The sequence below is a fragment of the Pongo abelii genome, chromosome 6, assembly GCF_028885655.2.
Source record: "Pongo abelii isolate AG06213 chromosome 6, NHGRI_mPonAbe1-v2.0_pri, whole genome shotgun sequence".
In the NCBI taxonomy this organism is placed as follows: Eukaryota; Metazoa; Chordata; class Mammalia; order Primates; family Hominidae; genus Pongo; species Pongo abelii.
Window position 1 is genome coordinate 156,636,754 of NC_071991.2, and position 12,917 is coordinate 156,649,670.

A 12,917-nucleotide genomic window follows, 5' to 3' on the forward strand; every position below is an offset into this window, starting at 1 on the left:
CAGGAGTGTACAGTGAGGGAATACTCGGGTAAGCACAGAAACACCTGCAAAAACAACTCACACATTCGCCAGCAGGGACTCGGTCAAACCAACCAGGCCCAGGCTGTGCAATGTTAGGTGGCAGTTAAGACTCACGAGATAGGCACCTTCAGATGGGAAAGATGGACATGACCTGTCTCAGTGGGAGAAAGACAGCTGCAGAAGCTTCACACAATTTAGCCCGATTCCCACGAATAAACAGAAGAAAGGGCAGGAGGCAGACAGGTTTGTACCAACGGAGGAAGGCACTGGGACCCCACTTCAGTCGGGCATGAGTTTCCCCCAGAGAGGGGAAGAGGCAGGCAGAGGACTTCACTTTCTATGTAATCTTTGCCCACAGAGTTTGATGTTTTATAACTTTCCTGTATAATTTCCATCATCTGAAAGCCTGAAAAAAATAGCCAATTAAAAAGCTGCCATTGGTGATAAGAACGAAGCTATTGCCCGGATGGAGGAGGGGCTTCTTCAGAGCGGCCCCCCGCCCTGCACCTTCTGCCTCCCATCAGGGCTGAGTCTCCTCAGGCGGCTGAATATTTCCCACCTCAGGCAAATGGACACTAAGCTCCTGAGTCAGACAAAACAGTGACTCCCTGGAGGGCTGTGTGCCCAGCCCCTTCTCCCCATTCCCACCTGCTTTGCTCTTAGGAAAGTCACCAAAGGCTGGTTGGTCTGGCTCATTCTAGGTTTGACTCCTTAGGAATATGGCTTTTACCGGCGTGCTATATCCCTCCTGACAACGCAGCCGTTTGGTGGAGCATGGAGTTCATTGGAAATGTATTTTATTTGCTTGTAGCATACATGTGGCTAAGGCTCAGCACACACGGAGATTCACATGTGTGTGCACACCCACCCCCCCCACACGCACACACCGACACACATGTGCACCATCTGAACACGTGCACACACACACACTCCTGCACTCAGTCCTGCTCTATTAACAGGTTCTTGGGCTCTGCAGAGCTGACAGAGGCCGTGTTGGGTGCGGCAGGACAAGGCTGGGCGTGCAGGCGCCTCCTCCACAGGGCACTGCTCACGCGTCACAGCTGCCAGACTGAGGCTCCCCAATGGCGATGCTCTGACAGGGGTCCGTGACTCTCTTCAGGGAGGGGTGGCTGTTTCCAATGTCCTCCCTGGTGCCCTGTGGCTGGCGGGACCCTGCCCACCCTCTCCCTCCCCGTCCAAGCTCTGTTTTCGTCTGAACGCAGCAGCCATGGCTAACACGCCAAGTGTGTCTTCCATGCTCCAGAGCCTCAGGTCTGGTCAGAGCAAATTCTTACTCAGCGTGCAGATGTGAAGTCAGGTTTTATTAAAGTATTTACACAGCTCATTGCCGCCACGTGGAGGAGTCTGTGACATTCCACACACAATAACAGTTAAAGATACCTGCTGACCACTGGGTCCTGCATCTCCTGCTCACCAGGCATCTGTCAGGAAACAGCCGGCAGCTTGCCCCTCTACCAGGAGGAACCAGTCCTCGGCTCCGCTGAACAGTGGCACATGTGCGGTTGAGGGGAAAGTGTCCCCTGAGCACACCTGATGACTGATGACCACCCACACCCAACCATCGACCATCAACAACCAGTGCCTGGTAACTGCCTGACACGACCATTCATGCCCACTTCCTCAGTGTCCCCTCTGGGTCACAGCTCAGTGTCCGCACCTGGCCACTTACCCAACACCTTCAGTTACCACAAATCTTTGTTTTCTCAAAACCCTGAGAGTGGGTGGGGGATGCTCCCTTTTGTCCTTTGAAAGCTGGGCAAGGCTGGGGGTGGGTCTGTCCAAACCCTACAGGGGAGGAGCAGCCGAGGGGCGGCACTGAACCTGGGGTCTGCAGCGTCCACCTGCCTCCCTCTCGCTCCACACGCTCAGCCGTCCTTTCCTGGGCACCTGGCCTAGGCTGTGTGCTCCCCAATATTAGTCTGTGATGGAGGCTCTGCGGCCCCCAGAAATGGTGGGTGAGTTGTTCTGTAGATCCTCTGACTGCCTCACCTGTCTGCCCAAACCAACCTCGGGTTCATTCTCCCAGAAGTCCAGGGATGAGCTTGTTGCAGCAGAGGGGTGTGGCCGGCATGGCCCAAGGCGTGCAGGACAGGGTGTGGACCTTTGGGGATTGAGGGGTCTCTGGACACTGCTGCTTTGCTGTCTTAACAGCCCCTCTGTCCGGCCTCATTTTACTGGGGATGTGGGTTTTGCAAACCAAGGTGATGCTGACAGGATGTGTGAGCTTCCCTGTGGCTGCCTCCCGGCACGGCTGTCCCAACCTCTGGCATTGCGCTCCAGCTGGGGTCTGTGATGCCACCAATGCACAGGAACAAGGCATTCATTTTTAAGGGAAAAGCGGAGTCAAATGCGTTCAGAACAACTGAGTCTTGCGGTCGGGGCATCTGGGCCAGGGCTGGGCAGCCTGCTGAGGTCCATCGAGCGCTGTGGGGACCAGGGCTTGGCACACGCATGGAGACTGCACCCTGATATCCCCACCCTTCTGCAGCCGGCTCAGCAACATCTCCAGACACCCTCCCCACATCTGCAGATAACCCTTCGCCTGAAGGAGCAGCCGCTAGGGCTGCTGAGCGCCACCTCTGGGGAGGAGAGCTTGAAACAGTTTTATATGTTGTTAAAATAATTCTTACCCTACGATTATTTTTGTTAAAAAGAATAGGTTTCCGGTTCCCACTCAGCTGTATCCCGCACCCCAAGTAACCCCACCACCAGGGGCCTGCAGGTCTGGCCGCAGCTAGCCTGGGGCTGAGCGTCGGGTTCTGTGGCTCCCACAGGGTGGCAGGTGACCTCCTGAGGCCTCCGGAGCCAGAGCTGCTGAGGGTCCCATGGAACACCTGTGGGGAGAGGCCCCCTCCTTCATGGCCTTGCTCTCCTGATCTGGTTGTCTCCTCAGCCTGCCTTCCGTGGGGAGGCAGAACAGCCCTGTGGAGTTGGGTGGGGCAGGGCTCGGGCGGGCCCGGTGGGCGCCCCAGGAGAGAGGACGGGCTGCCCTCCTGTTGATTTCTCCTGGTCCTAACATCAGGGGGGCCCTGACTGGCTTCCCTGTGTCCTGCAGATGAGGGGGGCTGCCCTTATGGGACCTGGGAGGCCGCCCTGATGTGGGACGGATGTCACCCGGTGGTCGCCCAGGCTCATGCTGGGCCACACAACTGCGTTTCCACACTTGCTCCTTGGCTCCCCTATTCTCTTGGGCCGGGCCCAGTGGCTCACGCCTTTAATCCCAGCACTTTGGGAGGCCGAGGCGGGCCCATCACCAGGTCAGGAAATCGAGACCATCCTGGCTAACATGGTGAAACCCTGTCTCTATTAAAAATACAAAAAATTAGCCGGGCGTGGTGGCGGGCGCCTGTAGTTCCAGCTATGGGAGGCTGAGGCAGGAGAATGGCGTGAACCCGGGAGGCGGAGCTTGCAGGGAGCAGAGATCAGGCCACTGCACTCCAGCCTGGGCGACAGAGTGAGACTCCGTCTCAAAAAAAAAAAAAAAAAAAAGTGGACCCACTATACGGCTGAAACACATTTTGAACAAGATTATCTAAATGCTGGAGTTTAAACCGAGTCAATGACAACACGACCCCAATTCCAGGTATGGGGTTTAGTGGACAACCAGCTTGACGGAGTCAGGACCGCGCTGACCTGCCCGACACGGTGCCCGGGCTTCTGGAAGGAGGAAGCCGGCGTCTCAGCCCCGCAGAAGTCCCGCACCGTGCGCCTCCCGCAGCGTCCGACAGGCAGGGGTGGGGCTAGATGACCGAGGTCTCCGTCTGCAGGAAGGACTGCGCGCGGGAGCCGCGATGCAACTGCAGGGCGCCCTCCGAGCCGTTGCGGGAGAAGGAGGAACCGCAGACCCTGTAATCCCGGCTCGCGGACGGGGTCGGGCACCGGCTTCGCCATTTTCGCTTCAGCTCGCACTGCACCTGGGAGGTGAGGGCAGCGGGCACGCCTGTGAGCCTGGGCAGGTGCGGGCGGGTGCTATGGGAAGCGCGGCCCGCGAGCCTCCAGCTCTCCCTCCCGCCTGCTCCCGTGGAGGGTGGGGCTACATCTGTGTTCCCATCAGATGGACAGAAACAGAAACGGCCTTGGGGGTAGAGGCTGGAGGGAGCGGGAACTGGACGGCCACAGGAGGGCGGGGGACGCTGCCAGACTCTAAGGCTGTGCATGGGTGGTTCGGGGGTCGCCACTGCCACGGCAAGCGCAGTCCCACAGTCTGAGATAGTTAATATTTTTCTGAAAAGATTTTCCTTAGCAGCCAGGGATGTGACGGTGCTGGGCCTCCGTCTCCTTCCCTGTTCCCAGAGGGCAGGGAATGTTAGCCCTGGGAGGGGGTGGGGATGAGTGAGGGGTGCCCGGGGATGAGAGGAGGGAGAAGGACAAGTGGCACTATTCGGGCTCAGCTTTGCAGAAGCCCTGCTGGTGAAAGTTGCATGTCAAGCAAAGAAAGCACCAGCGACCGCAGCTTGGGGCGGGAGGGTCAGGGGTCAGGGGACGGGGCCAGGCCATTGGAGCAGCCCGGAGACAGCGTCCCTGGCTGGGGATGAACGCACGGCAGAGCTCGGCTCCCGGCTTCCTCCCCAGGGACTCACAAAACGCTGTGCAGCCCCACCCCTCAACCCAGGCCCGGCTTTCCGGGACTCACAAGCTATGGTCAGGAGACAGACGCTGACCATGGGGAAAAACGGATTGTCTAGACCCGGCTGGGAGCTTTCCCGAGAGGGCTCCGAGGCGGATGGCAGTCGATGCTACTTGGGGTGGAGGGAAGGACGGAGGGGTTTGGAAGCTGGGCCCAGAACAGTGAGTTTGCCTGTGTCGTTGTGGGTTCTCTGATGGGGACACAGAGAACTGTGGGGGCCTGGGCAGTGAGTCGAGCCCACGGGAGACAGGCGTGTGTGGGGGCCGCGGCACCAGGCTGGGCAGCATTTCAGGAACCAACTGAGTACCTGTGCTTGGTTCCAAGGCAGCCATGAACTTACCTCACTGTTCAGGAAACAATAGAGGATGGCCACCACCAGGCCCTGCAATGAGAAGAGATGGTCAGGCAGGACCCGCGCTTGGGGGAGGGTGGCCGCCTCTGCACACCTACCTGGAACGACCCCAGGCACAGTTCAAACAGTATCTGGTATTTGGAGGAGATGCTGATGGGAAACACGGCAAACACCATGTAGTGGACGCCGAACAGCGGGATGAGCAGGAGTGTGGACTTGGCCAGCCTCCTGCACAGAAGGAGAGGAGCCAGCTCAGTTGCTGGACCCGCGGACCCTCTGCAAGCCTGGCAGGGTCCTTCTCAGGAGGGGGCAGCTGGCTGTGGGAGGGGCTCCACACCCCCTCTCCACTACTGGAGTCGCCGCCCAACAAGAAAAACCACTGTTTCTTTACATTTATGTCTGAGGCCCCCGTACAGATCCAGCACTCAGGGCCTGGGAACATGCATTCCAGAAGTGTCCGTTTCTCCCAAATTCCCTCACAAGGACACACGCTGTGTCCTGGGGTTCATGGCTGGCAGGGGCAAGATTCCCTGTGAGTGACCCAAAACCTACACAGGCCCCGCCTGGGAGCCCCGTCCATCCTGAGGCAGGCACGGGACAAGAAGGCCAGCCTCCACCGCAGCCACGCGCAGGTTTAAATGATGAGGCCCGATCCTGCTCCCGGAACCGCAGCTCGTAACAGCTGGGCTCCGTGGGAGCCAGGTCCCTCAGTCAGTGGCAGAGGACCTGCCTAATTCCCTCTATTAACACATCTGAAGTTTGCTGGAAAAGAGGCCTCTCTGCGGCTGAGCTCCTGGCCCCTGTCCAGGGAGGTTTTGCTACTTCTGTGACCAGAGAGTTACACAGAAAGGACCTTGTGTGGCCTCAAGGGTGTCTCAGCCTTTTCTGTTGTCCTGGAAAGGGAACAGATTTTGTTTCCAAATAAAAGCATCCATCTCCAAGTCCAATTTAACAAACACTCCCAAAGAACCAATGCAAAAGTCAGCATAGAAACTAAACAAGATTCACAGGAAATCCAAGTTCAACCTGAAGGGCAACCAAGAACGATCTTACTCGGGGGTCTCTGCCACGCAGGCACCACCGGACTCCCCTGAGCAAGGACAAGGTCATGCTGCCATGCAGGGTCTGACATGGAATCCCATCCCTCATGTGAGCAGGCAGAGATGGATACTCCCCTGGATTTAGACACCACACAGCAGAATTAGATTCTCTGGTTTACCAGATTCTTTTGCAATACTCTGGTGCCAGGCAGCAAATATCCGGCAAATATAGACTGCATTGATCCTCCTGACCTTAGTGACATTATTACTTCCATATTACAGATGGGGAAGCTGAGGCATGGAGTGGCAAAGTGACTTCCCTCAGGGCACCGGCCGGTATCTGCACCCAGCTTTAGGGATCTTGGCCATGCTCCTGTCTAACGGCCCCTCCCCAAATCCATCCGTTTTCTAAGGTGGGAGAAAAGGGAAATGCAGGCCAGGCACCCTCCTAGGCCGGGCGGCAGGGTTCCTGCCACGGCGCAGCTCTGTGCACAGCCGCCCTTCCACCCCCGGTCAGTCTGAGCCCGAGGCGCCTTCTGGGCTGGGCCAACCACTTCCACACCAAGCCAGTGTTTAGTTTATACTTGAATTTTGGTTTTTACTTTAAAAAAAATAAATTCTTGATATAAATTTATGGAGTCTTTGCATTACTTTATAGATTCCCTGGATCATCATGAATTAGCTGGATGACTGGGGGTGACTGGCTGAACGTCTGCCCTGTCTTCATCTACTGAAGGGAGATCGCATTGCCATCTTCATGTAATCACGTGGGCAGGAAACGCTTTCTGAGTTTTTATTAAGCACAAGGCCTGGGATTAGGGCCGGCAGTAGACACACGGCCATGGGCTATGTGCTCTGAGGGGGGGACAGAATTAAATGTAAGATAAAAAATAATGTGTGGCCAAGGAGAAAGACAGGCTGTATAACATGCAAGTGGGCGGATGCTTAAACAAGCAAGCTCACTAAAGATGACTTTCTTCCGGCCTTGAAATAAAAGAAATGGTGCCTGACTTTCACAGTCGCCAAGGCCAGAAGTGCCCCTGCTGAGTCCTCCCAGGTCATCAGGTGCAGAATCACACCCTATCTAGACGGTGGGTGTTTTAAACCACCAGATTTTGGAGTGATTTGTTACTTCGCCAGGGAAATGCTGTCCAGGGCCTCTCTGAGCTTTGGGCAGGAGCAGAGCCCTGGGGCCCAGCCTTGAGGCGTGACGGTGGTGGAGGCAGAGTCGCCGCACCTCCAGGGCCTTCCTGGCAGTGTGGGGGTTTCCTGTCTCCACACACAGCATCCTCATCGGGGACGGCCAGGACAGGACACACACTCACTTGTACTGAGACTGGTCGTTGCCGCCGACATCTGGGGATGTTAACTTCTGCAGCAAAATTCGTATAATACTAATGAAAAGGACAAAATTGACCTGCACAAGAGATAATAAGTTTGTGAAACAGACACGTGGATCCCTAATTTGCCCTGAAGTCCACCTGATTTCGACCCTCCCCTCTGCTCCCTCAGTCCCTCCCTCCTTCCCCGGGAACTGTCTCTGGGGGTCCACATGCCTGAAGAGGTCCTTCTCCGGGAAGGCTGAGTGGATGAGTGGAATAGGGTCAGTTCTATTTAATAAAGGATGGCAGGCTTGCTGTCTGCCCAAGTGTGTGACTCCACAGATAATCCACATTTCAACAGGGGCTACTTACAATGATGGAAATTAAAATCGGTATTCGTATGACCCACCAGGGCACACTGTGGTCGTTTGTATCCCAGCAACTGTCAGAGAGAGATGGGAAATCAGGTTACCACCAACCACTTTCACAAGACAGGTACAGGAGAATGAGCGCCTGTGCCTGCCAGTGGGGCCGTCTGCCCCTCCCAACTTGCCCGCTCCCCTCGCCGTGGAAGCACAATTTCTCTGCACGGACAGATCGTAAAGGAATCTGTCCCAGGGAGTGATTGTGTTTTGTTTTATGCTTTCAAAACAATAGTCGGCTTGTGGGGAGGAGGAATGGAGGTGCGGCCCCAGAAGCCAGGACAAGGGCAGGAGGGCTGCTGACGCCCTCCACTCTGAGCATGAACTCGTGTCAGCCCCATTCAGCCGACATCAGGAAAAAAGAAACTTCCTCCTGAAAATTAGCTTCCCCTCCCCTCCCGAATGGTTTGCATGTGTATGGCAAAGGGTTTAAAATGTCCTTAGAGCCACCAGCTCTCCATCTCGTAGAATTTCGTTTTGATTTTCAGCGCATGGGGTGTCTCCAGCAGGAAGCTGTGACCCCTGGCTTGTAAAACGCCTCAGTGATTCTCCCCAGGGTCCACACCCTGCGCTGGGAGTCTGCAGCCCTCCCATAAAGCAGAATCTCCATTGTAGGCCTAGGTCCATGCTTTCCTCGGGGGCCGAGGGCAGGAGCCTTCCGGCTGGTGCAGTCTCAGACTGGCTGAAGGGGACCAAGGGGAACCAGTCCTCAAGGCCAGAAGTGCCCCTGCTGAGTCCTCCCAGGTCATCAGGTGCAGAATCACATCGTAACTAGATAGTGGGTGTTTTAAACCACCAAATTTTGGAGTGATTTGTTACTTAGCAGTGGATAACTGATGCACACTGAGGCCCTTTAAAAGGCAGGATATTTGTGCTGTAACCACACGTGCTCATGTCTGGGCCATGGTCTCGCTCAGGGTGAGCACAGTGGAGAAGCGCTCTGGGCCGCACGAACCAAGACCGTGCTTAGGAAGTGCCGGGGGGCCCTGCAGCCACCATCACCTGACCTTCCACTTTGCTCCGGGTAAACAACGTGCAGGGCACTTGGTTTTCTTCTGTGGACATCGTTGTACCCACTGCAGGGGCTGCCCCAGTCTCTGCCTGGCTTATCCCAATCTCAACTATGCTGCAAAACCTGGCTCACTTCCTGTCTCCTGCACGGGGCTTCCTCCAACACTCCAACCTCACAGGATTTCTCCCCATGAATCGCCCAGATGCTTCCTGCGTGGCTGTCGGTTGGCCGCAAACGCTCCCTGTCCTTCCAACCAGGTAACCTTCTGGCTTCCAAAGGACTTCGTGTTGCCAGATGTTGCCGGGCCCGTTTTCGAGGTTGCAGTCTGGGCATGGACTCACCCGGTGTCTTCTAAGTAGAGCCTGGCCGCAGTCCACGCACCGATGCAGACGGTGGGGAGGCCTGCAGAGAGACGCCTCGTTACACAGGTGGAGCGGAGCGGTGTACACGCACACAGGTGGGTGCCTTCACCAGCAAAACCCTCAAGGACACGCTTTCTCACGGGAATGTTAAGTGCAATCTCTTGTTTAAAGTCTTTGTAAATATTTACAAGTTTATGCTCTTGCCTTAGTAAGCAGTGAAGATAATTAAACACACGCTTGAGAGCTGAGAATCTGAGACTTGCCATTCCACATGAGAAGTGTTATTACTGGAGGCCACGGAGTTGAACGAGCGGAGGAGATGTGTTCACTGATTTTATGACCACCCGCGGAGCTATCGGCTACGTTTGCCTCATCCTGTCCATGAGGATGTCCCGAATTTGCACCCCTTTCCAACCCTGGGCAAGGCAAGGCTTCCGCTACCTGGTGTGCCTCTCCTCTCTGATCCCCACCCCCAGTGAAAGGTGAAGTGGGTAGAGGCGGGGAGGAGGAAACCGTTTTGTTACTTAACAGCCCAGTTTGAATGGGGGTACAAGGGGCCAGGAATGGGAGTATTTTAAACTAGGTTCCTGGTTACCAGAAATATTAACGTGTTGTTCGTAGGAGCCTCCAGTCATCCTAGAAGAGCTCTTCATTGTACGACCCTGACATGCATTCTATGGGGGCGGCACAGTGTTTTCTGAGCTGAAGATGTTTGCGTCGTTTGGTCCGATGGGATGGGATGGAGGGTTTGTGGGTGGGAAGGGGCACGCTTACCCCATCCGATCAGGAGGTAGGCCAGGAAGCACCTTCTGGGGGGGAGCATGGCCACCAGGAGGGTGTGGAGGTAGAGCCCCTCCACCAGCAGCCAGAAGAAGTTGGCCATGATGCAGTACTGCAGGAAGACCAGGCTCAGCTTGCAGCCCACCTGGAAACCGCAAACAGAGGAGAGGAGAGCATGACCTCATCCGGTAACAACAGCTCCCAGCAGGCAGCGCCGCTCCAGAACACAGGGTGCTTGGTATCTGTGCAAGGAAGGAGACACTGGTGCCATTGGGAAGGAAAGTGATTAACACAGTGGCCAGGGCGCTGGCCAGGAATGCCTGCTGGTAGCACCGGGCCCTTTGTATCCACGGCTCCAGAGGAAGATCACTGCAGAGGCAACCGTGAACAGCCCTCCCTGAGATGAGCTTACTCACTGTTGCGGGCCAGGAGCGCACTCACTGATGGAGGGTCCTAGACAGGCCGCACAGCTCCCTGGCCCTCCCGTTCTCAGCCCCTCCCCTCGGCTCCTCTACTTCCGCTTCTCTGACCGGCTTCACCACAGGAACCCCCGCAGTGGTCCTGCCGGCCAGCGAAGAACCAGAAGAGCCGGCAGGAGTTCATGTGTGGGGTGAGGTATGGGTGGCAGGGGTCCTGCAGGTGCCCAGGGCTCTGGCTTCTGTCCCTTTGTGTGAACAGAGCACGAGTGCAGGTAAAGGGTGTGGCACCTGCCAGCTGCCCTCACTAACAGCTCAGGTGAGCAGTGCCTGGGAAGAGAAGGCAGTGGACCCACACCAGGACCCAGACTTTTCTTCTAAATTTTTGACAACTATGTAAGTTCCTCAATTGTAAAAAACTGGTTTTAATATTGGGTAACTGCATTAAACATGAAAAAATAAAGGGGAAAACGAGAAATCTAGCAAATAAAATATTTTCTGAGATTTTAAAAGGATTTTCACTGGGAAAGAATTGCATATTATATAAAATAAATCTATTTTAATCTCTCAGACCTTCATCTAACTAAATGTACCAGGCATTTCAGCTTCATGAGCAACCATGAAACTACTTTTAATCACTAAGCTTATATAAAGTGTGCTGAAAAAGAATAGTATTTTCATTTCCATTCTTATTTCTATGTTTATGTTCATACATATCTATAGACATATGTAGGTGGGTGTACATATGCACGGCAGATATATGTATATCTGATACATATATCAGATGGATACACCTATACATATTTATGGGTGGATATACTATAAACATATAGCAGATGGCTATCCCTATACATATATATGGGTGAATACACTTTTTTATATATGGGTGGGTATACTTATATACATGGGTGGATACAGTTATATATGGGTGGATATACTTATACTTTCATATGGTGGCCTTTCAATTTGGCCTCCAGGGTCCTGAGAGCCACTGAGCCCTGCAGGCTGCCCCTGACCTCCACTGAGCCCTGCAGGCTGCCCCTGACCTCCACTGAGCCCTGCAGGCAGCCCTGACCTCCCCAGTGCTCTGGATCTGCCACCTTCCTTTGCTTTTCCTTTTTCCCAAGCATAGCAGGGTGGGTGCTTCATTTTCTGAGGCACTGCACAGGTGAGAGCTACCCTTATTGTCCATCTTTGCCACCAGAGCGAGGCGAGCGCCTGCACGTGGATCTCATGTGTCAACGCCTGGTGAATGGACACTCAGATCCCAGCAAGTTCTGCCCTGGGCATCAGGACACAGCCTCTTATGTGGAAAGATGATAACACAGCCATGGACACAGAAGAGTCACAGTATGTCAATTTGTGACTTACGGCCACTCATTTGAATAGTAAAGTGAAATAAATCAGGTTTTAAAATCTCTGGGAGGTGAGATTCTGGGAGTTGGTGACCCATCAGGATGCAACGTGCCTTCTTTTGTCTCTCGGTAAAAGACCGCATCTTAAACACAAGGAGTAAAGTGCAGATGAACCAAGTACACAAATGAACAATCTCAGAATAGAAACCTCTTAACCAAGATGGGAAATCTGAAATGAAAACAAGAAGTGCTAAAAGGATAGAAAGCAATTTTGGTTATATAAACTTTAAAAGCTTTTAGATGGTAAAAATACCATAAAAATACAATTGACAAATGATGAATTTGGAAACATATTTACAATAGAAATGACAAATGTTTAATTTTTATGACACCAATATTACAGGTGAATGCGGTGTTTTAGAGGGCCGGAACAGCTTGTGGAAAGATGCCAGTTCTCAGCAGGTGCCCTGCCCTGGAGTGTGCATGACAGCCACAGAGGCAGGCCAGCGCCCACCAGACAGGCAAAACGGTAAAACCAGTCAGGTCTTTGGGCTCTGGTGTGATCCTACGTGCAGCTGTCAGCTGTCTCAGCCTTTTGGAAGGCAATCTAGCAAAACAGACTTACTACAATTTAAAAATACACATGCAGCCGGGCGCGGTGGCTCATTCCTACAATCCCAGCACTTTGGGAGGCCAAGACGGGGGGATCACTTGAGGTCAGGAGTTCGAGACCAGCCTGGTCAACATAGTGAAACCCCGTCTCTACTAAAAACACACACACACACACAAAAATTAGCTGGGTGTGGTGGTGCCTGCCTGTGATCCCAGCTACTCAGAAGGCTGAGACATGGAATTGCCTGAACCTGGGAGATGGAGGTTGCAGTAAGCTGAGATCCTGCCACTGCACTCCAGCCTGGAAAACAGTGAGTCTGTGTCAAAAACAAAACAAACAAAACAAAACAAAACAAAAAATAAAAATATGCATGCCCTTTGCAATGGGCTGGAGGCTTCTTTATGCTGCCAGAATTCATGTGTTGAAGCCCCACCCGCTGTGGGAGGGTGTTAGAGGGTGCGGCCTTGCCACAGGGGTGGAGCCTTGCGATGGGATTAGTGCCCCTGTAGAAGGACCCCAGCAACATCCCTCGCCCTTTCCACCACGTGAGGACACAGAGAAGTCAGACCCGAAT

The 12,917-nt window shown here is 54.1% G+C and overlaps 1 protein-coding gene across 2 annotated transcripts in view; it reads right to left on the minus strand.

Annotated features, from left to right (window-relative positions):
* Window positions 1-1,322: 1,322 nt before the first annotated feature.
* The window catches only part of VIPR2 (vasoactive intestinal peptide receptor 2), a 115,050-nt gene continuing 103,455 nt past the window's right edge, over window positions 1,323-12,917 (minus strand). Inside the window, exons 7-13 of one of the 2 annotated variants that reach the window (XM_024249821.3) lie at window positions 9,954-10,104; window positions 9,159-9,219; window positions 7,756-7,825; window positions 7,387-7,478; window positions 5,120-5,249; window positions 5,010-5,051; window positions 1,323-3,956 (exon numbers count right to left, since the gene is read on the minus strand). In XM_024249821.3, coding sequence (XP_024105589.2) covers window positions 3,783-3,956; window positions 5,010-5,051; window positions 5,120-5,249; window positions 7,387-7,478; window positions 7,756-7,825; window positions 9,159-9,219; window positions 9,954-10,104 — 720 coding nt within the window. In that variant the 3' untranslated portion in view covers window positions 1,323-3,782. Of the gene's footprint in view, window positions 5,052-5,119; window positions 5,250-7,386; window positions 7,479-7,755; window positions 7,826-9,158; window positions 9,220-9,953; window positions 10,105-12,917 lie in introns of both variants that reach the window. The other variant, XM_054560105.1, reaches the window with a different exon arrangement.